Raw genomic sequence first — 24,630 nt, 5'->3', positions numbered from 1 at the left:
TTTCTGATGGCAGCATGGGCACAGTAATTTTGTATTAAGAGGCTAGAAAGGAAAAATCCCGTTTGAGAAGTACTTAAGCCGTACTTTGCATATCAAAAGTATCTGCCACACAAAAAAGGTTGAGTTCCCAGATATACATTTAACCAGAGAAGATGTTGAAGCCCCTGTGGACCTAGTTTTTATGTAGCAGGACTGCTGCTCTAGGAATGCCCTGTGTTATTGAGAACCAGTGCCTTAATTTGTGAGTCACTCCCCGTTTGATTTCAAAAAGACAACTGCTACCAGCCAAGGGCTAGGAAAATGGAAATCTCCTTGGCTGCCAGGTCTGTGGGCTCCACATCCTCAGACAAATTTCTGTTTTAATACAGAAAATATCCCAGCTTTACAGCGAAAAGATCAGTGTTTTACACTGGTTTGAGATTCAAAGAAGGTTAACTCATACTGAAACTTCTGCACAGCACTTCCGTGCCAAGGCGGGAAAAGAGTGCTGTTGTGCAGGGAAGCTTCCAATTAAGCAGAAGAAGGAGCTGGTTTGCTTTTTGAAACAACATTTGACATCTGTGAAATGTATTAGTAGGAAGTTCATCGGTTCATTTGCCTGGTTTCAGGTTGTATCAGCCTGCCAGCACTCGTAGCTCGTGCAGGAAAGTCTCCATCCAGCTGTCATGTCTGAAAGGTGCTGTGAAAGAAAGGCCCATGTCTAGTTTGTCCTGTCTTCAGGGGGCCACTTCACCATTTGTCCCAGGATTTGTTTACACGAGAGCAGGTTAACCTGTGCACTTCAGATACTTGTAACTCAAGAGCAGTAATATTTCATTGCTTTTGATTCATTATTAGTTTTCCTGGAGGAGGCACAGCAGTAATGGATGCATGTTAAACAGCGAACTGTGAGGTTTCAGCAGTATTTTACTGTAATTTCAAGGTAAATATTGAAATAATACCTTTTAATTAATATTTTATTTAACTATACAATGATAAAACTCTATGGATGATTTATTTATTTATTTATTTATTTAATTCTTCTCTAGCACAAGCCCTTCTTACAAAGCCTTTAGGAAAGATAATACTTGGCAGCTCTGGCTTATCTTGCTTTGTCCATTCCTGAAGTAACTTAGGTAATTAAATTCCCTCTGCTGGAGAGCAAGGGTTTTTAGACATTCCTGGTTTTGTCTGGCTTTAGACTCTAAATCTGGAGTTGAAAAGAAACATCTTTTTTGTTTGGTTGGCTCTCCCTCCCCCTCTTGCCTCTCTGAAAGTCACTGAGTTGGAGGCATTTCTACACTGGTTTAGCTCAATAATAGAGAAGAGGTTTAACACTTAAAGCAGACGAAAAGTTTTTTGTATTTACGTTGCAGTCGCATAGTTTCCAGTGCTGAAAAGCACAAAGCTTGCTTGTGCAAAATCACCTTTCAGCAGAGTTCTTTTTTTATTAAATCAGTGTAAGTACACAGAGTCAAGCAGGAAATACTTAGCTGTAAGTGATGAGGAAGTGCACGGTGCTTAAAATTGTCATTACTGTCTTGGAGTTGTGTGTGCTACCTTTAATAGGTCCATAGTTCTGGTTATGTCTGTGTTGCCATCACCCCCCAAAAACACTTTAAGCACAGTCAGGGACCATCATGTAGAGAAAAGCTGTGTTTAAAGACTTTTTGTGAGTGGATGTTTAGTTTGAAGTATGATTGATTTCAGCTTATGGATGAAACCTCCGAGTTTTCGCAGAAAAGTGAGGGGGGTGAATAAGGATGTCAAGGTTGTTATGTTGTTACTGGAAAGTAATAATTCTGGAGAACAGCTCACAAAACTACCAGGAAAAGGCAGCAGGAGAAGTAATTGGAACACAGTCTTTTTAAGGCATCGCAGTGATAAAAAAGGCTTGTTTGCTAGTATCTGGGGTGGGCATCAGACAGCACAGTTCTTGGAAAACCAAAAGAATCTTCTTGCTATGCAGTCCTTACTTCTCTTTGCACCCTTCTATTGGATAATGGCCTCTCAGATTAGCTGTGCTAAATGTAAAAGCTGCTAATCAATAGCACGAAGGTGTGACCAAAATTGCATCCCTCAAGCCTGCGGCTTAAACAAGGAGCTGGAATCGAGTGATTGGACAAAAGTGTAACAAACACATCAAAGCAGCTATTTACCCAGAATGAAGCCAGTAGGAGAAATGAATTCAGGCTGCCTTTAAATAGATCCAAAGGTTATTTAAGGTAAAGTGTGCTATTGGAGCGGATCTGTCTGCTGCAAGAGAGGAGCAGACTACGGGTGATTTTGTGGTGAGTGTTTTCATGTCGTCTTTGCCATCAAACTGTGGTGCAGTGGCTATTTGAATTCCTGACTGAAAGCTTTCAGCATCTCTAGAACAGACAGTTTTTGGAGGAGTAATACCTGCTCATATGTGGCCTCCAAAATGTCAGAGATAAGTGGGTGATGTGCTGGGTAAAATGCAGTAACTGCATAATTTTAAATACAGCAGGAGTAAAAGGAAAGACTTTAGACTTGGTAAGAAACGTGCAACCTTCTTTCATGTTGTCATCCTGAAACTGAAGCTATCATTCCAGAATACTCAGAAATGTGTCAAAGAAAAGGGTTTTGCCTGTTTTCTCAGACAGCGAAAGCAAAACAGAAAAAAAAAAACAAAAAACAACCCATGTATTTTTCTACTGCAGACTCTTTACAGATCTCTGTTATAGACATTTCGAAATTATAGAAAAGAAGATAATGGCTAATCAGATCATTTAAGTATAGTGTGGGAGTTTGAAAGGGAAACCACAAACTCTTTATCAATTCTAATGAGCTCGTGTTCAGTGTATTGGAAGAAGAGCTTTATGCTGTGATTTTTTTATTATTATTACTCCATAATGTTCTCAGTGAGACTGTAGGAACCTTAGTATCTCCTTGAGTACCTCTGTGGCGGCCTCAGATGTGATTTCCATCTCCCACGTGTGAAATAAAGTTGCAGAGTATGGCATATACGTGGCACACCTTGTGCTGCCCTCCTGGAACCATCGTAGTCCTGGCAGTGATTTGAACCACTAACACAAGAATTGCTTGTGGAAATCTGTAAGAGCTCTCTCCCTCCCTCTCCTTCCATTCGAATCTCCAGATGTGTTTTAGACTTCACCCTAGACAGACACATGAACTACTTTGATACAAAGGTAGCATTCATTTTGTCCAGCAAGGGAGTAATTGTTTTAAAGCAATTGTAAAAGGCTTTGAAGAGATGTGAGAGATCACAAAATGTGTTTGTTTTTCACAAGGTCTGTGCTTCAGGCTACTAAATTCAAACTCAGAAGGTCCCAGCAGGATTTGGCCAAGATTCTGTAATAGGTGATACACTGAAAAATGTGGATGAGGTTGCTTACATCTGAAATCTGATGATCAAGACCTTGTTGAGCTGTGGCCGTGCTTAGTGTAGACATTGGGTAATGCTTTAATTTGAAAGAGGGTTTTAAAATCAGGTATATATGGAAGAAATTCTTCCCTATGAAGGCAGAGAGACCCTGGCACAGGTTGCCCAGAGAAGCTGTGGCTGTCCCGTCCCTGAAAGTATTCAAAGTCAGGTTGGATGGGATTTAGTGCAATCTAGGATAGTAGAAGGTGTTCCTGGCTATATCAGGGGGTGGAGCTGGATGGGCTTTAACATCCCTTCCAACCCAAACTGTTCTGGAATTCTGTGATCTAAAATCCAGCTGCAGTAAGGCACTTGGATAAGTGACTAGCACAAGTATGTGTTTGTGTTCAATTGATCTGCTCAGCAGGACATAAGCAGGTGCTTAGAGCTGACTGCCTGTGCAAGGCTGCTGGAACACTCTGACTGTCCTCAACAAATGTTGATATAGAGTATGGTTTTGATAATGTTCCAGAAGGCCTGTGTGAGTTCATCAGGGGTTTTCCTCGAAATATTTTTTTTTTTTAAAAGGTGGGTTTTTTTAATGGACCCAATCCCTACTGTCTAAGGCAAATATGAAGGCTTAACATTAAAATAAGTTCTGGATGTGTGTGAGAGTGTGTGTGAACACACTGGATGAAGTCATAGGGTAAGGTCTAGGGTTTCTGTTAGTTTTTCATAAAATCAGTCTTTTTAATTTGTTTTATGTAGAATGCAAATTTGCTTGCTTTACAGTTGAATGGTATAAGATTTTTCTCCACTTTCAGTACTGCCCAGAGCTTGCAACCTTGATCCTCACTCGCATCCATGCCCTCCATGTCACTCTAGCAATGCAAAACAGCCTTTAAAAAGGACTGTCAGTTAAAGTATAACGCAAGCGAAAGGTTTGGTTTGAACCAAAGAACACCTTTGCTAAGGTCCAGTTGTTATGATGAGTTCTGAATACTTATATGGATTGGACCTATATTAAAAATAAGTGCAAAACCATAGAAGTAAATACTGCAAAACCACAGCTATGGATCTAAATTTTCAGCAGAGCTCATCTTTTATGAAGAATAGAAGCTCTGAGGTGAAGAACTTTCAAGAAAACCAGGAAGCATTTCTCACCTCAAGGAAAGAGCCTCAAATCACTATTGGAGGCTTTGCCCATTGTGCAAAAGAAACGGCCTCTGACTTTAGAAGTGCCGTGTGATGGTGGTGGTGGGGACTGTACCCATGTGCAATGGCACTGGTACAGAGTGGGAAAGTGGCCTCTGTGCATCCTCCGATGTGTGTTGACAGCTCTCTCCCTTCCCCTTCCCTTCCAGGTGAACGCCCCTTCCACTGTAACCAATGTGGAGCTTCTTTTACCCAGAAGGGGAACCTGCTGAGGCACATCAAGTTGCACTCTGGGGAGAAACCGTTCAAATGTCCCTTCTGTAGCTACGCCTGCCGGCGGAGGGACGCCCTCACAGGACACCTCAGGACACACTCTGGTGAGCCCACCTTGGCTTCTCCTCACACCTCTTCCTTCCTTTATCACTACAGTCCCAGTGCAGCAGGTAGTGAAAATAAAGTGTAGCTCTGGGTCTGTACCGTCCTCTTTAGAGAGTGCAGCTCTCAACTTTGGGAAAGCCTTGATGTGAATCAGAAAAGTTGTGGTTCAGCCACACCTCTCCTTTTGTGTAACTGAGCTCCTCTGCTGATGCTATCGCATTTCCCTCTCAGTGTCTCCTTGGGTGTATCCCGGCTTCGCTGGCAGATTGTTTTGACATTCTGGGCCCCAAAGTGGCTGTGAAATTCCAGAGATCACAAAGAATAACTGTGGGCTCTTGGAAGTCAGCTTTGCAGTTCATACCCATTTCTTCATCTAATAAATGCCATATGCTGGTTGAGTTCAAACTTGTTCATCTTTCAAAGCCCTCTAAATTGCATTTTTGATTCAGTTAGATCTTGCTGTAAAGTCCTAGCTCATGGCAGCCACGGCAATCGCCTTTAGAGCTGAAGTTGGTCAAGAGAGACTGGGTTTCCTTGTTAAGTCATAGGATCATGTCTGTACCAAGTCTACATGATACAGTTCCTTGAGAAGTTGTTCAGAAGTGCCTGTCTCATAGCTGCGTGCTGGTGGTCGTGTGGGAGCCCCAGCTGTGGTTTTAGTCCCTGTCCCTGCACCAGGGGGCTGCATTCTGCCCATTCACTCATCTGTGCAGGACTCCTGAGTAAGAGCTTCCCTTTCTGCGTTTGTATCTCATGAATGTTCAGCTTGTGTGTTTGGGCCATTTATAAGAGGCTGTGTGTTCAACTGTTGAATTAGCAGAGATAATTGGACTGGTTGCAAGTGGCAGCATTACAGATAAACTTCTTTGAGGTGTTAGCAAGTGTGTGACTACTGAAATACAGTGGTGGAAGTACAACTGCAGGCAGAAATCCTGCACGAGTTTCCTGACTCTTTATATGTATTCTTCTCCAGAGTCAGCCTCACTTCAGTAGGTGTTTCTGTTTTAGGAGCATTGAGTTGGTCTTAGGATACAGAGTTGCTTTTGGCATTTCCATGAGTAGGAAAGGGTAAGTTAGTAAGCTTCTTCAAGTAGATTTGGGAGCATGCAGGATGCTGTATTGATGGAAAATGCTGACAGAAAGCTTTCAACTTCCAGGGGAGTACAAGAGTCGGGACTAGGCTGTGAGAGAATTGCTGGAGCTGGATTTGATTTGTAGGGAAAATGTCAGTAAGGAAAATGTCTGTGGAACTGTGACATTTTCACACATCTGACAATAACTGTAGTTTCAACTGGAAATTTAAAAAGAAAACAGAACACAATGCAAATGTTCACAATTAAAACAAAAAGGGAGTTGTGACAAAAGCATATCCCATATTACCAAACACAAACATTGCAGCTGAAGACTTCACAATATGAATATAGATTTTGTTACCTAGATACTGCCATTGACAGAGATTGTTCTTCCTGTGGGAAGAATAAGTGTGTTCTGATGGTTCTGTCTTTTGTGTGAGGATGAAATGTAAAAGTGTGTGATTTTCAGAAGGCACCTAAGCAGCTTGGCACGAGTTCCCCTAGAGCTCCTTCCCTGACTTAGCCATGCTCAACTCTGCTGAGTTTGTAACTTTAGGCTTTGTTTTCAGTGGAGAAAGCGTCACCCCTCTAAGCACTCAGATACAGCAGGTTTCAGCACAGGGCCAGCAGGAACAGACAAGTGCTCTCACAATACTCTCTAAGGCAGTTCTTAGAATTCTTAGCATTCATAGGTGAAGAGTTAAAGCCTGCATTATTACCCTAAAACCTGGTATCCCCCTGCACAAAGGTGAAATGCCACTCTGACCACGGGCATGGAAGTTAAGGTGTCTGTCCCTGCCATGTAAGCACGTTGGGCTGGCTTATGCACACCTGGATCATGGAGAAGATGGGTAGATGTCCCCAAGGGACTTTAAACAGTTTGATATCAGTGTGCTAAACAAGCATTCTGTGCTTTCATAAAGTACACATCAAAGTCTGTATGTAGGCCTGGAAGGTGGAGCAGATCCAGCAGCTGTAGTGAAGATCTTTTCCAACCCAGATGATTCTATGACTCTGTCAATGTTTACATCTTCTGCTATTTCTGACAAGAAAAGAGGATATCTGATAAAATATAGAAAGAAGAGGTTGAAAACTGTTTTGAAATATGAGACTTCAAGACAGTTTCAATCTGGTACACTTAGTGTCTACATTGAGGTGAGTCTGAATATATTTTTGTAAGAGGAAAGCTCTTTAGATCACATCCTCAGCTGATGGAGATTGGAATTACAACCTCTAAGTAAGGAGAGTACTTCTGTTTTGCACCAGCTGAGAATCTGGTGCACAATTTCATAAATACAACACCAATTCCCTTTTTTGTTAATGTATGTATATTATTTTCCTACTTAAATAAGACTTCTTTTAATTAAAAGAAAACAACAAAAAAAAAAACAAACCAAACAAAACAAAAAAAAACAAGCAAAACCCCTTGATCTTTTCTCTTCCCAAGAAGGTTTAAAATACTATGGGAGGCAAATTATGCAATAAAGGAATTGAAGAATTCTGTCTTAGCTCTTTTTTTTTCTCAGTTAGTTTGACTTGTGGATTTCAGAGTACTTTTCTTGTGTCACCACTTAGTCAGTGACATCTTCTCACTGCTGCTTTTTAGTCAGTTCTTCCTGTGCTTAGTGAAGTTTTCAAACAGTACAACAGGAAAAGTAAAAAAAATAAGGAAATGTAGATGCAAATAGAAATTAGTTGAAGCATCTCTGAGATATCTGAAGTAGCCAATACTTACTAGTAAGTTAAAAATAATTACATTTTTTTTATTTGGATTGATGTTTGTTCATGATTTTTAATGTTATTTCCTGTTAGTTTGAAAATGTTTCTGAGCATCACAATCTACGTTTTACCTCCTCTTCTTGTGCAGAATCATCTTACCATGTAAGTGTTCCCAGGTTAACAAAATATTGCTTTGTATCTGTAATGTATCTGTAATGCTGCTACTGCTGTTTAGTCCTAAATAATTAAGGACTTATCTTGCAGTGATTTACTCCTGCAGTTATTTACCTTTTATGGACATACAGAGTTCTGATGAACTTTGTCTGTATTTTCCTCCCACATGCAGCTGCTTTGGTTTCAGGAATATAATGATGCCTTCAGGACATCAGTAGGATAATGCCTGGGGAGAGATTCATGTGCAGAATTACACTAAGAGTGGGCATGTACCTCAAGGTACTTACAGGACTTTCAGGTGTTTTCAGAATTAACTCCATAGTTCCACAACCTACCTAATGTAAGAGAAGTTCCAGAGAGAGCTTCCAGAATGGAAATGTAAGGCTGTGGAGTGCTGGGGCAGAAGTTGATAGCCCCTTCCTGCAGGATGCACTGGATAAATCAGCAGGGATTGGCTTCACCTTGCCTGGCTTTTACTATGTTAAAGGGAAAAACATCCAGGCAAAGCCAATCTGCTGATGGCATTCACAGAGTACCTGCTATCTCAGCCCGAGACATGCCTGTCTTCTCCATCCCCTCTGGAACTGCACATCAAAACAATAGCAAAGACAAACTATATGAGAAGAATTCTGCTGTAGGCAGTTAATGAGCAAGCTGTTTTAAGGAAGGCAGCTGAATCTGACAGGTCAATCTGATGGTTAAAACCATCCAGATGCTGACCTCTATACTTCGAAAGGTATGACAGCCTGATGCTGTTTACCCCCAAAAGCCAGGCATCCTCAGATGGGCACATAAACTTAGCAGTTAGGTTTTGGCATGGATTTCTCTTGTGTCTAAAATGGAGCTGAGTCGGCCCTCCCCTCATAATGCTATTGTAAACATAAATGTTCTGACAGGGCTTGAAAAAGTCAAGGCTGCAGTGATGAGCAATGTGGAAGAGCCCATAGCAAACACAGGCACCTGAGTTTTCAGAGCAGGACTTGGGCAGTAAGTGAGACATGGGGGATGGGATCACTTGCTAAGGAGAAAACAAAACTCGGAATCAGTTTTGAGTGAGTGAGAATCATCCATCCATTGCACTGTGTAAGGATGATCCTGTGTGCCAATTGTTTAGTGCTTAAAAGGCTGTCTCATCATGTTTGTCCACACAGACTGTCCACATGGACTTTAATTCTAGAATTTCCTGATTTTTCTTTTTAATTGGCAGCTTCAGTCATATTTGTTACTGTGGGAGTATGTAAGTGTTATTCATATATGAATGCAGTTTTACTGTCTGTTTCTTCCTAAAAAAATGGGTAGTCAGTTTATTTTTTTTCACAGAAGATTGTCCTCACAAAACATTTCAGAATTTGCTTTGAAGCTACTACTTCCCTGTTCAGAAAGTGTCCCCTCCAAACAATTTTTTTGCTTTTAAGAAATATTTTTCTTCCCCATCTTCCTCCTGCATTGCTGCTGCATGTTGTTTGTTTGCTCTCCAATAGCACTGAACTAATGGTACCCCTTTATTTGCAAAAGAAAAGCAGAAAGCCTTTGTTTTGAAAAGAAGAGCTTAGGCAAAAACTCAAAAAAGCACAATCTTACCAAACCACATACACTGTGCAAGATGAAAGGTACATATAATTAAACAGGAAAATGCCTCATTCATGGAAACTCTTTCTATATTTGTTAGTTAGCCAGTCCATCTTTATCATGTCTTCTTTTCCACAAGGACTTTCCTTTCAGCCCTGCTTGGGTGGCAGTGAGCCATCCCAGGTGTGCCCACACGCCTGGTGTTGGATGGCAGACCTGAGGAGTGCAATCTGTGTGTGCAGCTGTGACCAGAGGCAGAAGGAGCCTGTTCCTCAATCCTGATGACATGCCTGTGTCAATACATGTCTGGGGGAGCCCCACTTCTGAGCAGCTCATTTTGGCTGTCCATGAGTTCCCCCCTGTGAAAAGACTGTGAGAATTACTGAAACAGTAGCAAGCATGGTTATTAAGAGTAATTAAGTCAATGCTTTAAACTGCTCTTTTTCATCATGAGGGAACTTTTGCCACTATTAACATCTACACTCTTAAAAGGCCCAGTTTCTACTCTGTGACCATGTTTTTGAGGATGGGAATGTCATAATTATATTAATCTTGTGATCTCAAGTTCTCATTACAGTCTGAACTGGACTGACTCAAACACTTTGTGAATGGGGAAAAAATTCAAAGCAGACACACAGGATACTATCTGAAAAATCAAACATGTATGTGAAGAGGCAAGGGGCTATTCTGTATACAAATGTGATTTCTCCAAATAGGTTAGCAAACAGCATCTTCCCTCAGTTGTGATGAGCTGGTGGGTATTTATGCTGTTGATCTGGTACTTAGAGCTCTATTTAATCAGTCAGAGCTGCTCTTCCTCTCAGGTTTTCTTATGCTGTTTCAGTTAAACTCAGTGGAATTACCCTCGACACAAAATCATTTTGGGTTTTCCTTATCAGGCTGCAGGTTCCAAAGCGCTGTGAGCATGTGCACAATCCTGCAGCAGCCCTGCTTCTCATTACTGCTTCCAGCACCTAGAGGCCTTCACTGCATGCTGGAGAGAGTCTAAAATCTCTGATATTCTGCTTTGCTTTTATTTGTGTGTGCATTTTTAGAGGTAAGCTCAAAATATGTACGGGGTAGGAGTTTGCTATGCCAAGGTTTTATGCCCTGGGGATCCTTGTTTAAAATTGAATCCTCTGTGGAGCCTTCTTGTATCCCATGCATTGCTAGAGCCCCACCTGGACTTGATCCTTGGGGTGGAGGGGTCTTCATCTCCAGAGCAACTACTGTAATAAATAACTGGTATTGACTATATGGAATGATTATCTTTTATGCTCAGGATTATCTCAGTATAGAAGCTTGGTCTTTTCTACATAATTACCACTGAGAAATCATGAATCAAAGAAATCTTTAATTTAAAGATGCTGTAGGTTCTTGATCATTCCAGGAAAAGTACATTTGGTCTTTGTTTTCAGGGCAACTTGTGAAAAGATATGGTTCCACCCAGAGCAAGGAGTGTTCACTTTTATGTTTTGGTCTTGAAATTCCATGAAGATTCCCCCTTATCTGCTGTTGTTTAGGAATCAGTCTTTAACTCTTGATCTTCCTTCTATTCCAACAAGAGGCGTAAATTTGGGAAATCTGCTTTTGACAGATGAAACAGAGAAACAGGAGTGGTCCTGGCAAACAAAGGTAGATGGGCTGTGTACCAACCTCATGAATCCCTCTCTCTCTTAGGACTAGGTATCAACTTTTCTTCCATTCCCGTCTGGAGTGTGTGACTGAGACAGCAGGAGCAGGTGCCCTGCAGCTCTCTGTAACCTGTGGTGCTCCAGTGCAAGCAGATGAGGTGGTGGCACTTTCAGTGCCTCAGTGCTCCCTTGTAAATTGGCTCCTTAGGGACTTCCCCCTCTCCTAGAGATCACAGGCACCAGCTCCATGGAAGCATTCTTGTTCTTGGTGTCAGTTCACAGCAAGATCAGCGGGTGCTAGGGTTTGTCCTGATGTTTTTAAGACAGGTCCCTCCTGCTGCCTCTCTCAGTGGACCATAGCTTTGCCAGGTCTACCAGCAAGTCCTCTGCAGGGCTTGGAGGTAACCAGGCTCTTGTTTAGGCAGGAGCATCGCAGTGTAAGATTCACATGGGGTTCTCTCTCATCAGTTGTGACCGGTTCATTCCTGATGAATTACCCATGCAAGGATGGAAGCTTGTGTTTGGGATGAAACTGCTGACATCAGTTTTCTGTGTGTCTCCCATCTCCCCTCCATGTTAGCAATTCACATCCTGGCATCTTTACCCGGATTTGTCCCTCTCTGTGTTGCCTCAGGCTGCATGGAATGGAACAAAGCACCTGGTCCTGCACTTCTAGGGTACAATTTGGAGAGTGCACAGGCCTTTCTCTGCTGCTGCCAATTCCTAGGCCAGCCTTGCTGTTCTGGCACAGCAAAGAGAGTGCTTTCTTTTTCCTCTGGGCTTTTATTCTGCCACAGTACTATATGTGGGATTTCACTGGCATCAAAAAAGCATGAATGTGGTAAGACTTCTGCATATAGAGCAGCAATGCTTCTAAACACCATGCCTAACCTGTTTTTTAAACATCCAGAGAGACTGCTTCTGTTGCCTCCCTAGGGAGACAGTTCTACTTCCCATCTGCTTTTTATAACTGTGACTCTTGTCCTGATATTTGACCTTAACTATTCTTTATTTTGGTGCAGATTATTGCTCTTTCTAACACTGTCTTTTGTGACTCTTGAGTAATTCCTGTGCTCAGTTTGCACTATGATAGGCTGTAGTCATACATGTAGCATTGATTCTGTTCTAGTCTGTCTTTATCTTCTAATCCTCTAGTCTCTTTTTTATTACTAATTTTGAATGTTTTTGCTACCCTTATTCACTTGTTTATGAGGGAACTAAATTACAAAGTCATTTGATGCTTTGGAAACGGGGGCCAGTACAGATGCAGACCCCTTAACCTTATCTCTGCCTCAGTTGCCTGCCAGTAAAATGGAAATAAAGAGCATTTCTCCACCTAGCTGAGATGGTGAGAGGGCAGCACGTGGGAATTGTGGCAAGGCACAAATGTATGCTGCAATGAAGGTCATGTAAGTACATCGTAGAGTACTCAGTGGTGCTGGTGCCCCAGCTGCACAGTGCTGTACATGATCTCCTTAGGTTCACTTAGCCTTTGTGTAGTAGTGAAACGAGATAATTACAAAGTGGAAGGAATAATAACTTTGTATTGTTACCATAACCACTGAGGTATTAGACCCTGATACCAGTGTGATTATCTCAGACACAATAGTAAGGTGATTATTAATAATACTAAAGGACTTACTACTTAGCCTGCAATTTTTGCGTCATTTCTTTAAAAACCTCTATCTATTCCATCAGCCTCGGGCCTGTGTGAAGTTGGTATGAGTTGTTGCCTCCTTGTTATCTGTTTTTCAGTGATGAGAAAATGAAGCAGGAAAACCCCCATGAGACCCAATTTGCAAATTCAGGGACCTAAGCACCAAGGTAGCTTTGTGTGCATCACTTGTCTTTGTGCACCAGAACTGCTGCGGACAGGCTGGCAGGTGAGACTCTAGTAGCTCAGGTATTTAAAGATCTGTAGTCCTTTGCTCCTTTTAGTTCCAGCTAGAAACAGTTCCCTTGTTTTTCTTATCACCAGGGATTGTTTCAGAAATGCAGTATTTTTATGCTCAAGTTAGCACATGTACATACAAACCCAGGATTTAAGATGCAGGTGTTGCTTCTGCAAGGATTTGGGTGTCTCATTGTGTTAGGATAAGCTGGAGGGACATGATGCAGCACACCAGGAGCCCTCCTGGTCCAGAGCCAGCCACTGAGGTATCTGCAGTGGGTTTTGCAGAGATTCAAGAGGTGACAGAGAGTTTTCTCATGCAGTTGAGATGTAAACATGGTTTAGATGTGACTAAGGCACATCTCAGCAAAGCCTAGACCAGTTTTGAGCTGCAAATATCACAGCAGCTCTAAGGAGCAAATGCTTGTTGGGTTCTTTTTGCTCCCTGAGAAAATTATTTTCAAGGGCAACAGGCTTCTGCATATCGTCTGGGGGGAGAGGAGACACAGCATTTGGAGATGGCCTTTGTCAGTTACTGAAGGAGTTTGTGAAACCTTTCAGCTTGAGACTGTTTGAGCTTGGAACCCTGCAGTGGTGTGAGGCCTTCTTTCATTGATATCTTGGAGCAGTGTTACAGGGCAGTGTGACAGGGAGAACCACCCCTGACATTTTTGACGGCATATGTTTTAAGGTGTAAAGAGGTATTTTTGCCATCTGGAAAGGAACCCAAGAGAAACTAAAGGGGGACAAAAATAACCCATAACCCACGCCACAGCAGAGTTGAGGAAAGATGCTCCTGATATACTCTCCTGAGCTCTCAGCAGCCTGTAATTATGAATTGGCTTACAGCTAAGATATTGATGGATATCACTCAAGAAGGAAAATGAGAATGTCTAGATTTTTTTTAGAGTGAACCTGTACTGAACTCTGTGTGACTCTCCTCCTATTTATAACCCTGTGTGAAGTTCAAGGAAACTTGTCCTGGAGGTTTCCCATGAGAGGGAACTGTGTTTTTACCTGACTAAAGCTCTCTGGATATTTTCCCATTTTTTATTTGATCTAAGTGTGAACTTTCTCCACCCTCTGCCCCTCCTTCCCTTCTGGAGTGGTTAGAGAGGTTGATTGCAGCCAGGATTACACAAGAGATGCCAGTTGCACACATGTTTTGCATAACTGCACTGTGTTGATTTCAGACAGGGTGCCCCAAGTTCCCTCCCTGCCTTGCAACAGCAAGTCAAGATCTCTATCTTCATTCCTGAAGCTGGAGAAATGCTGGTGAGGCCCTGACTATTGAACCTTTGACAAAGAGCACCTGGATGGGACAGAGCTATCCCTGTGGAAGGGCCTCTACTTAGAATTTCTTTGGGCTCTTTGTGCAAGAGGTACTGCCACTGGGAAGGGCTGCAAGTGATCTGTGCCAGCTGCTCTGTGTTAAGGGAATGTGCTCCCCAAGCACATGTTCTTTCCTTCTATTCCAGCAAGAGGCATAAATGTTCTCATGTACTCCGAGAAGGCCAAGAACCTCTCCTGGGGAGAATCCTAACTGGAAAATTAAGACAGGCTCATCCCAGTGTTCATTTTGGGACGAGTTCAGATGTGGCTTTTATCTTTAGAAGCAGTGAGGTCTTCTTGGTTTCAGTGAGAATCAGGGGCTTTGACAGCCTAAGCCCTAACCTGTGTTCCTGTTCCTTTTGCCAGGAAATAGGTAGATACTTTCCTCCTCCTGCCTCATTTATTTGGAGTGTAAGTCAGGACCAAACTGGATGGGGCTTTGAGCAATCTGGTCTAGTGAAAGGTGTGCCTGCCCATGGCAGGGGGGTTGGAATGGGATGATTTTCCATCCCAAACCATTCTGTGATTCCGTGACAACAGCACAGCGTCCCCCCCCAGCCAAACAGAGCTGGGGACAGAGCTGGCCTTACAGCTGGCCAGAGCCCAGATGATTTAAGGGCTTCAAGGTCTTTCTAAAAAATAAATCACATGCAAAAAATACACTGTGGAGAATCCAATGTTGAGATTTTTGTATAGAAAAGTGACATGGGCCATAGACTCTCTCTCACTTGGATACCCTTCATGTGCCTGCTTTTTGCTTGTTTCCTTGGAGACAGTGTCTTGTCTGAGAGCAGTTAGCCTTGGCTAGGAAAGGCCTGACATTTCTGGTTTGTGGGATAAAGCTGTGCTGATGAATTTTCCAACAACCACAGAGGCAGGATTTAGTACAAACATAAGCAGTTCTCTGAGCAGGGTTATCATGTGGGCATCTCTAATACCCCTCTGGGGACACCACTGAAGTCCCTGGTGTGAAAGCAGGGTTCAAAGATCCTCGAGGAGAGCCCAGAGATTCCTGTCCCCCAGGTATCAGGAACGTTTGACAAATTTCTCCCTTCCCTTTCCTTCTTCCAAAGAGCTGAGTCAGCTGGACTGGCATGTCTGGAACTCTGTGGCAGCGGAGCAGGCAGTCTGCCAGCAGCATTACACACTGCATCCAAAGGAACACGTCACTCCTCTCTCTCTATTTTTTTTTTTCCCTTTGCAATCCCCACCCTCTCCCTTTTATTTTTCCTTGTTGATCCGTGTAGGTGAGTCAGAGAAACCTGCTCATCCACAGCCTGTTCCTTCTTGCCAAATCCTGGAGCAGCACTCCCAGTTCTTGTTGGGTGTCAGGAATAGGTTATGAAAACAAAAATTGATACAGTCAGTGTACTGGGTATGGAGCCCATAGTCTAAATTCACACTGAATGTGCCACTTAGAATAGCTTCCTAATCTTTTATAGGAGACACCTTATTCTGTAGTTCATATAAAATATTAGTTTTATTCCTATAAAGCACCAGGATGGAACAGGGAGATTATTTAAGGCATAAATTGGAGAACATCTGGGGAGAAAATCCATCTTAATTCTGAAGTTTGAAGCAATGGAAGAGTGGAAAATTTCAAGTAGGAAATCAGGTAGTTCATGGAACTGGTTTTCACTGATGTTTTGGTATCAATTGTAGTTTTACTAATCTGAAGAAATTCCATGGATAGTGCCACATTTCCTCAGAGTTTGCACTATTGGATGAGTTTCTGACCCCAGGAATTCAAACATCACGAATCTGGGTTCCCATATCAGATTCTTACAAATAAGAATGCAAGGTGATAAACTGCCTTTTTATTGACTTTACAATATTTATTTCATGAGTGGGAAGGGAGTGAGCAAGCAAACATGCAAGGTAACTTTTCCTCTTTGGTCAGCTGACTCAGGAGCCAGGTGTCTAACTTGGGGTGAAATTCCAGGTGTTGGTAAGGCTGTAGGGCCAGGTGTGTCTCACTATCCATAGCTACATTTCTATCAGGCAGCATCAAACCTTGATTTTTGGCATCTCGTGTTGGAATGAAGCTGTTCAGCTGCAGGAAAAGTGCTTTGTTGGACTTTTATGTGCCATAGTAAAATGTCCATGTTAGCTATATTGTGAAAAAGGTATCCATTATGTTCATATGGTCTTCTACAAGTAGGAAGTTTGTTCCAAGAGCTAAAAATGAGCCAACTTTGAGAGGCTGCAAGTACAGTTCTGGCTGAGACGCACAAGATTTCTGCCTTGATCAGCATGAAATGCTGGAGTGCAGGCCCTGGGACAGGATCACACCATGGTGAAGAGAAGGGAAAGGCCATTTTGTGTCAGGTCACCAAGATGACTTTGTGTCAGGTCACCAAGGTGACTCTTGGTGAGATGCAGTCATTTCTCTGCATTCCAACCCAAGAAAAGAGGAGAGGAAGGTTTACTGTCCAGCCACCTTCTGTAGGGGGAGGAACCCAGAGGGCCAGCAGAAAGGGACTTAACAAAGGCAAGACATCAGTGTCGCAGGTGGGAATGAACTTCTAAATTCCCGTCTGCTGACTCATAAGATTTTCCACACAAATTAAAATAATAGATGTAAAAAAGATTTTTTTTTTTCTTCTAGGTATTGAGGAACAGGAGAATTTACATATTTTCACTCTTGATTCAGACTTCTGGGTGAAATCACATATTTCAAAGAGCCTAGTGTAGCCTTCAGTTTGATTTTTTTTTCCTCATCAAATGTAGTTAAGTATATTCAAGAGTTTCCTAAATTCCCTGCTTTTGTAGGAAACCTTCTTAAAGTATTTTTGGATGCTTAGAAAGCTATTTTCTGTTGTCCAGCTTTTCTGTCTTTACTTTCAGCCTAAACAGCTACTTTTTCTTCCCTTCTTTTCTTTTTCTTCCTTTTTAATTTCACACCCATATTTAATTCCCTTACATTTTGTCAGCCTCCCTTTCAGTCACAATTAGTTTCTGAATCTATCCAGGACTTGTAGTGCAAAGCTAATTGCACCAAAAAGGAAACATCCTAAACCCCCAAATCTTTCCTTCCTTCCTCCCTTTCTACTCATTCTCTCTGCTGAACAAACCTAAAAAATCCTGGGTATTAAGAAGTACTCTGAAATTGTTGGTTTTTATTTTTTGTATCGGAACAAACAACTAACAACCCCCTCCCCCCAAAAAAAAACCAAAACCCACAAACAACAACACCATGTAGGAAAAATATTGAGACTAATGGGAATTGCAAAATTTTATTACTTAGAAAATATTAATCTAGCTGCAATATCAGACCTCGATACTTGATGTAGAGGTTTGTGCTAGAACAGAAGCTGTCCAGTATCTCAGATTCCTCTCCTAAAGGACCCCATCATCCTTTAACGGATACCTTTAATGTTTTTTTTGCTGTGCTGAGATCTGTTTTTACAAAATGGTCATGATTTCCTCCTGCCAAATACTGTGGTTAATTTTGACTGTGGAGCAGTAAAGACCACTGGAGTGGGTGAGAAAAGTCCCACCTTTATTTCAAGCAGCTCTTCATTGTTGGTGATAAACACACATGTTGTGAGGCAGAGAGCACGAGCAGGGGATGGGAAAGCTGCACAGGTGGAAGGAGAGAGTCAGCTCTCCTGCTGTTTGACCTCATTTGACCCTGGTGCAAGACATGGCCAAACTGCCTGCCTGAACAGCAGATCTTGATGAGGGTAGCATGAAGGCATGGGCCACACTGATTCCTGGGCAGCTAGAAAAGTGTGAATAACAATTTTCATGTCCCAAAGGAGCCCATTAGTTTCACAGCCTGACCTGCTTTTGGAAACAAGGTTTCCTTCAATGTTGGCCTTGATCAAAATAAATGAAAACTCCCAACATCAGTGGTGAGGAAAAGAAGAAGAGCTGTCAGTATTACTCTTCCCAAGTTGCTGTTATCTTCATGACAGCTTGGTCTTAATTGTCTGTTTCCAAAACTTTGTTTCTGACAGTGACAAGAAAAGGGAAAACTTGCAGGAAGGGAGTATGTTCTTCCTACCTGCTAATACAAGACATAAAACTGAAAGGTGCCAGGTGCTAAAAGATGCTTTTTCTCACACAGGAGCATGTAGGTGGAACAGGGGAAATCATTGCCACAGGATGAGAAGAAATGAGTTAAAGGGCTTGCTCAGAGATTTTATGCAGGAGAAAACTTACTTATTGTTATAGTGAAAGCCAAACATGATGTCTCTCTATCTCCTGTTGTTTATGTAGTATAGGATACCTGGTAGCACTCTGACACTGCCTGCTCCAAATAATTCTTAGATTCTGTTGGCTTTGTAATGCTCAGGGGTTTCTTCAGGATATGCAAAGGGGCTGCGCTTGGGATAAATGCAAACTGCACACAGCTGATAGGAATTGGCTTCAGGTTATTGCTTCCATAAAGAAATCTGGCCCAAAATCTACATTAGTTTTACCCAAAGAGGAAACAAAAACCCCCCCAAACAAAAGCTCTTGTGAAGGGAGTGTTTGTCCAGCAGCATTCCTGATCTGCACCGAGGTGCCCACACCCTGCGCTGTCCCTGGGAGCTGTTCCTCCCCACCTGCAGTGGCACTGGGCTTGTGATGGATGACGTGTGGATCTCCAGGCACCTCCTGACATTCCTGCTGAGCTGTGGCACTGACAGGGAGTGGACAGGACAGGGCAGAGAGGAGCAACAGGCCAACTTCACTTGTTTTCATTTTACCTGCTCACTTTGTTGCTGGGGCAGGGTTAAAATGAAGACTAACCAACAAGCACATTTTGGAAGGTTAGCCTTGTGAACCAATTAATACTCTTCTTTATCAAGTCAACTTTATATAATGTTAAAGGTTTGAAGTGGAATGGAAAGTCACAGAGTTAAGGTTTAACCTCTTTCTTCAGCCTGTTCCCACCCACATCCAGATAGCACGGAGACATTGCAGGGTGGACTTTCCAAAGTGACCTCTTGTATTCCGTGGAAGGCCTCTACCCCATTTAAAAGTTAATGATGATAAACCTGGCTGCTTGTAAGTCACTTCGAAGCCAACCATGTGATAAAACACCAATTATTTGGTGGACTTCCTGGTTTGTGTTAGTTCATCTCAGCACCAGAGTACAATCTAAACAGAGTCCTTTTCTGATGTTATTTAAACATTTCAGAATCCATGTAGAATTCCTAGCAACCCCATCAGTGCTGGGGTTCTGGACTTTCTGGGACATGTTGGTGTGGGACTTGGACAGTGCGTCTGGGTCAGTGGCCTCACAGCATTAAGTGCAGAGCATTTGCACTTGAAATGTCCAAATATATGTGGGGAGGGAAATTAGAATGCTTTGTTGACATTAATATAAACTAAAAATTGAGTGTTAGGTTCCTTTTGTCAGATGTGAATGAAGCAGTTAAACAATGAGAAATATATGAGAGCTTCTATGTAGTTCAATACGTGTTTCTTGAGCCATAGAATTGGAGCACGTATCCATGAATTTCATCTCTTTCAAAACTAAATGCAACATTATTGTCCCTATCTGTGTTTTCCTTGATTTGGTGCATAGTTTATTTACATGTTTTCACATAGACAGGTACATTTTCCTTTGTTTTTTGCACATACACAGATATAACATACAAACCTGCAAAGTGAACAGGTGCTGCAGGAAAAAAATGTGCTGCATCTTCTGTTCTGCAAAAGAAAAAAAAATAGAGTGTAAGATTCTTGATTTTTCTTGGTTTGAATGGGTGCTGCAAGATTGCAGCAGGAGCTGTGTGAATGTTTGGGCAATTTGGAAGATTTCAGTAATTCTGTGACTGTGCCAATGAAACAGGAGTTTGTTTGTTTGTTTATTTGTTAGACTTCTGGCACAAAAAGGGCACCTATTTATTTATAACTCTGGTGGCAGATTGAAACATTGTTTTATCTGTAAATTTCTGCAGATTAGTTAATAAGTAAATACAATCTAGTGAATCATATAACACAGCCACTAATAGCTGGAAAATAAATTAAAACATCTATTAAAGTAATAACAGGCAACGGGCAGAATCTCCTGAAGGTACAGATAAGGACCCAACCCTTTAAATGTTGTACCTGAGCACTGATATTTACAGATTTACTCTAGATTCTGGCTGTGTGGTTCCTATAGGAAGTGTATGGATAGGAAAAGTTTCTCCTGACTAGTGCATTTACTTCTAGCCAAGCTGTAGCTTGCATGAAGTCCTCAGGGTTTATGTATAATCTGGTGTTCAGCACTTGTTGTGGCAGATTGGGGGAGAGCTGAACACTGGTACAGTGCTCACTGCTTGCTGCTTATTTGACAGTGCTGTAAACAACTGGCAGGTGGATGCAGGTGTCAAGCTGCTGGTTTGTGCCCTGGAGGTGTTTACAGGAGAGGCAGGCGTGTCTGGAGAGCACCGGGGTTGGAGGTGCAATGTTTTGCCGTTGTTTCACTGGGTGCTGATGTCCCACGAGTATCCAGCTGTGTTTCACTGCCAGCTGCAATAGGATGTGGTAGCTGTCGACACAAATCAGTTATCATTGACTGCCACTCTGCAAAAACCTGCTTTTTGTTTGCTGAGAACCTCACAAAATGTTGTGGCTGTTGAACAGCCACGTATATATTAATTGCAATTGATAATAATGTTGACTGAGAGGCATTGGACCATGAGGTCATGAAGTCAGTTGAGTGCTCTGTTGTGAGCCCCAAGTCAAGACCTGTATGTAGGCTTCTCCTGTTGTACTGCTACCTTTTGGGTTTTGAACCTTTTGAGGTGTCCAGAAACCTTATTAAAAGCAAACCTACTTGTGTGATCTTCTCTACTGCATGATCTGGTGGTGACCCAGCCCTTTACCACATGGCCTCATGAACCCTAATACTTGGACCAAAATACATTCATCTAAAAGGTCCTTGTGAAATGGAGACATCAGAATTCCATGAGGTACAGAAATGTATCCGCATTACTTGAAACATACCCCAGGTATTGCTGCCTGTTCTTGGACTGGGAAAATTAATGTACAACTTTCATAATATGACTAGAGATTTTGTTCTTTATGAAAATTAGATTTTTTTAAGATGTTGCAGGTTGGGCTCTTATGAGAGGATGCACTTGACACTGTATGTCTCCAGTCCATGTGTTTGTGTCCTCTAGCCTTTATTTCAGATGTTTACGTGCTGTGACTTCTGCATGCAGGTTGCCTTGGACAATCTTGTCCTGACTGTGGGACTTGACCTTATTTCTGAAGTCCAGTATGTATGAGTATTGTGTGTGTGTGTAATCTCAAAGCATAAAAAAAAAAAAAGAAAAAGAAAAAAAAGGCAACGCATCAAAGAGCCCCCATGAATTTCAATTAACACATTTACAGTCATTAAGCACAGCAGTGAGATACAGCTTCAGAGTGGGAGGCAGTTCCCTTTGCAAAGCTACGTGCTGTTCAGAGCCAGCATGGGCTTAGGTCTCACTCTAATTTTTTTTTGTGATTAGCTCGTTCAGGGGTCTGTTATTCATGTAAATATTTTTGTGTGTGAGACTTTGAGCCAGGCAGCTCTAGACAAGCCGAGGTGCAGTGTTTAATTACAGTAGCGAGGCACAGCCACCGTGTAGCGTCTCCAGAGCCTCAGCCCTCCTGCTGCAGCCTCAGCTCTGCCTCGGCCCTCTCTGCCCCTCAGATCCTTGGCATGGGGAGCTGGAGGTGGCAAGGACAACAGCAGCTTTTCTTGCCACCTTCCTGCAGCTATTGCACCCTCTCTTTTTTGTCCCATGTGGGGTAAATGTCATCAAGCTCAGAGCATTTGACATCCCCCTGCGCTCAGTTTCCCAGTCTGAAAGGCCTCTGTGCCTCACCATGCCACATGTTGTTTCATTCCTGATTTGATTTTCTTATTGTTCCTCTGTTCTGTGCCATCCTAAGTATCTCCTCCCACTCTTTAATGTTCACTCCCATATCTAATATAATCACAGTGTATTATTAAGTCCTTCATTTCTCAGTAGAGGTACCAGTGCTATTTTTCTATGTCTCCCTACTTGTGAGTGCTCCGCAAAATTAGCCTCTGTGCATTTGGCAAAGTGCACAAGTTCATTTACACGCTGTGAAGAAGGGAATTATTACCTTAATCACACGTATGAATAATTGAAGCCCAGGAAATCAGAATAACTTGCCTGCAGTCACAAATTTGTAGTAACCAAGAGGTGAACTGTATGCTCCCTTGTCCCAACCCAGTGCCTTAAATCACATTTCCTACCTCTGTGTTAAAGCTGATTGTGCTCTGATAAGTCCCATGCAAGGCAAAGGGCTGCTTTGTAAGCCCTGTGTTACTGCAGAACAGTTCCCTTCACTTAGGCACCTTCCAGTTTGAGGGAAGAAAACAATTAGTGAATTAATAAAGTTGATGGAGGACTCACTGATATGCTGAGATGCTCAAATGCATCCAGGAAAGGGCGACAAGGCTGGTGAAGGGTCTAGAACACAACACCTGTGGAGAAGTGAGTGAAGGAACTGGGGTTGTTTAGCCTGGAAAAAAAGGAGGCTCAGGGGAGACCTAATTGCTCTCTAGAACTCCCTGAAAGGTGGCTGTAGTCAGGTGGGAATTGGTCTTCTCTCAGGCAACCACTGATGGGACAAGAGGACACAGCCTTAAGCTGTGCTAGGGGAAGTTCAGGCTGGACATCAAGAAAAAATTCTTCACAGAAGGAAGTGATTGAGCATTGGGATGCCCAGGGAGGTGGTGGAGTCGCTGACCCTGGAGGTGTTTAAGAAAAGATTGGACGTGGCACTCAGTGCCATGGTTTAGTTGATAAGGTGTTGTTAGGTCAAGAGGTTGGACTTGATGATCTCAAAGGTCTTTTCCAGCCTAGCTCATTCTGTGATTTTGTGATTCCATGAAGTATCAGCTCAAAAGAACATTTTAACACAGCTCCAGAAAGCTTCAGTCAGAGAATACTTGTGTTTGCTTCAGCTCTGGTGTGCTGGGAGCTGAGCAGAAGTTCAGATTTTACAGAAGTAAGTCCCACTCAGTGCACTGCTGTCAGAGGGTCTCTTGGTCTGAGCCAAAAGTAGCTGTGTTAGATGGTCATGGAGTGCAAAAATCCTGGCTGGCTCCACTTCCATGGTCTGGCTGGGGCAACAGAGCAAAAGTAATGGAAATCTGGGGCAAGCCTCTGCTCCTGGGACCGGGCCAGCCCACGTCACACGGGCAGCGGTGCCCAGCCCTGCCCGAACAGCACGTGTGAGTCCTCGAGCTGTGGCCATGGACCTCAGCAAATGGACAGGGAGGAATTCTGCTCTTCCTTGCTGCAGAGGACAGTGTGCTGCCCAAAACAGGGAGTGTAGTGTCAGTGCTCCTAAAGGGAGTCAGGATTTTAGCTCACTTAAGTGTACTGCAGCTCTGAACCCATTCCATAAGCCTTTCTTGCTCTTTATGCTTATGGCAAGGTGGTACCTGGGATGCCTTGTTGTTTTCCTTTGACTTACTTTATATTCTGCTATTCACTCCCATCTCTTTTGAGAGCAAAATGCTGTGTGAATGCCTTGCGGGCTCTTTCTCTTTCACTGACCTTTTTATGACTGTAAAGAAGTTTCCTTAGGCCCAAGTCTGCTTTCTGTCTTGAATATTGACCTTAGAGTTAAACCATCTCGTTGTCGCTGCATGCAGACTTCCCAGCTATCAAAGTTCACCCACAGGACTCAAAGTATTCCTAACTCAAAAACACCTAGCTTTTATGTCCTCCTCCTCTTTCCCCTCCTCCCTCCACATGAGCATTTTAATTTCACAAGCAAAATCCATTTTGCTGTGAATTTTGATGAGTGGTTCACCTGTTTCCAGGGTAAAAATTGTACTTCAAATTTAAATGTCTTTTTCACTGTGACTGTCATAATATTTTCCATTTGAGGCTGAGATTCCACCGTGGGTTTTCTGTGCCATGTTGTCATCTGTCCAAATCTGCGCTTAAATGTGTGGAAATTCTGACATTTCAGTAAGAAATATAAAGTGGGTTTTTTATGTTCTTCAAGTTAGCTGTTTCATAGGTGTGGCCGCTGGGTTTTGCCCAGCACTCTGGTCTTTCCCACTTCAACAACAGATCAAAGATTTGTCAGGTTTTTTGGGCTTGTTTGCATTGACTGTGCCGTGTCATTTTTGTGAGAATAAGTGACGGTGATTTTTTATCTGATTGTTGATCCTGAAAAGCTGATAACAGACTAATTACCCCAAACCAGGCATTTCCAGCCTGACTTCACTTGGCAGGAGATGGTTGCATGTGACGCCGAGTGTGGTGTCCCTGTACGTGAGGATGTTGGAGAAGGCAGTTTCAAATCCAGCAAACTTGGAGCCGTTTCCCAATGAAAATCACCCTGTGGTACAAAGCCCCATCTTTAGTGGGGGTTTTGAGAGGGGTTTAGTAGGTATAGTGCTGTTGGACTCCT

The 24,630-nt window shown here is 42.6% G+C and overlaps 1 protein-coding gene across 14 annotated transcripts in view; it reads left to right on the top strand.

Annotated features, from left to right (window-relative positions):
* Positions 1-24,630, top strand: part of IKZF2 (IKAROS family zinc finger 2) — a 118,133-nt gene that overhangs the window by 67,771 nt on the left and 25,732 nt on the right. For 10 of the 14 annotated variants that reach the window (XM_077785191.2, XM_085585475.1, XM_085585473.1 and 7 more), the window contains one exon: positions 4,693-4,860. The exons of the other annotated variants lie outside the window; for them this stretch is intronic. In XM_077785191.2, the coding sequence (XP_077641317.1) occupies positions 4,693-4,860 (168 nt within the window). The remainder of the gene's footprint in view (positions 1-4,692; positions 4,861-24,630) is intronic. 14 annotated transcript variants of the gene reach the window in all.

The sequence above is a fragment of the Lonchura striata genome, chromosome 7 (genome assembly GCF_050655825.1).
Source record: "Lonchura striata isolate lonStrDom1 chromosome 7, ASM5065582v1, whole genome shotgun sequence".
Taxonomy (NCBI): Eukaryota; Metazoa; Chordata; class Aves; order Passeriformes; family Estrildidae; genus Lonchura; species Lonchura striata.
The sequence above is the reverse complement of the archived record's forward strand: the minus strand, read 5'-3'. Positions and strand labels throughout refer to the sequence as shown.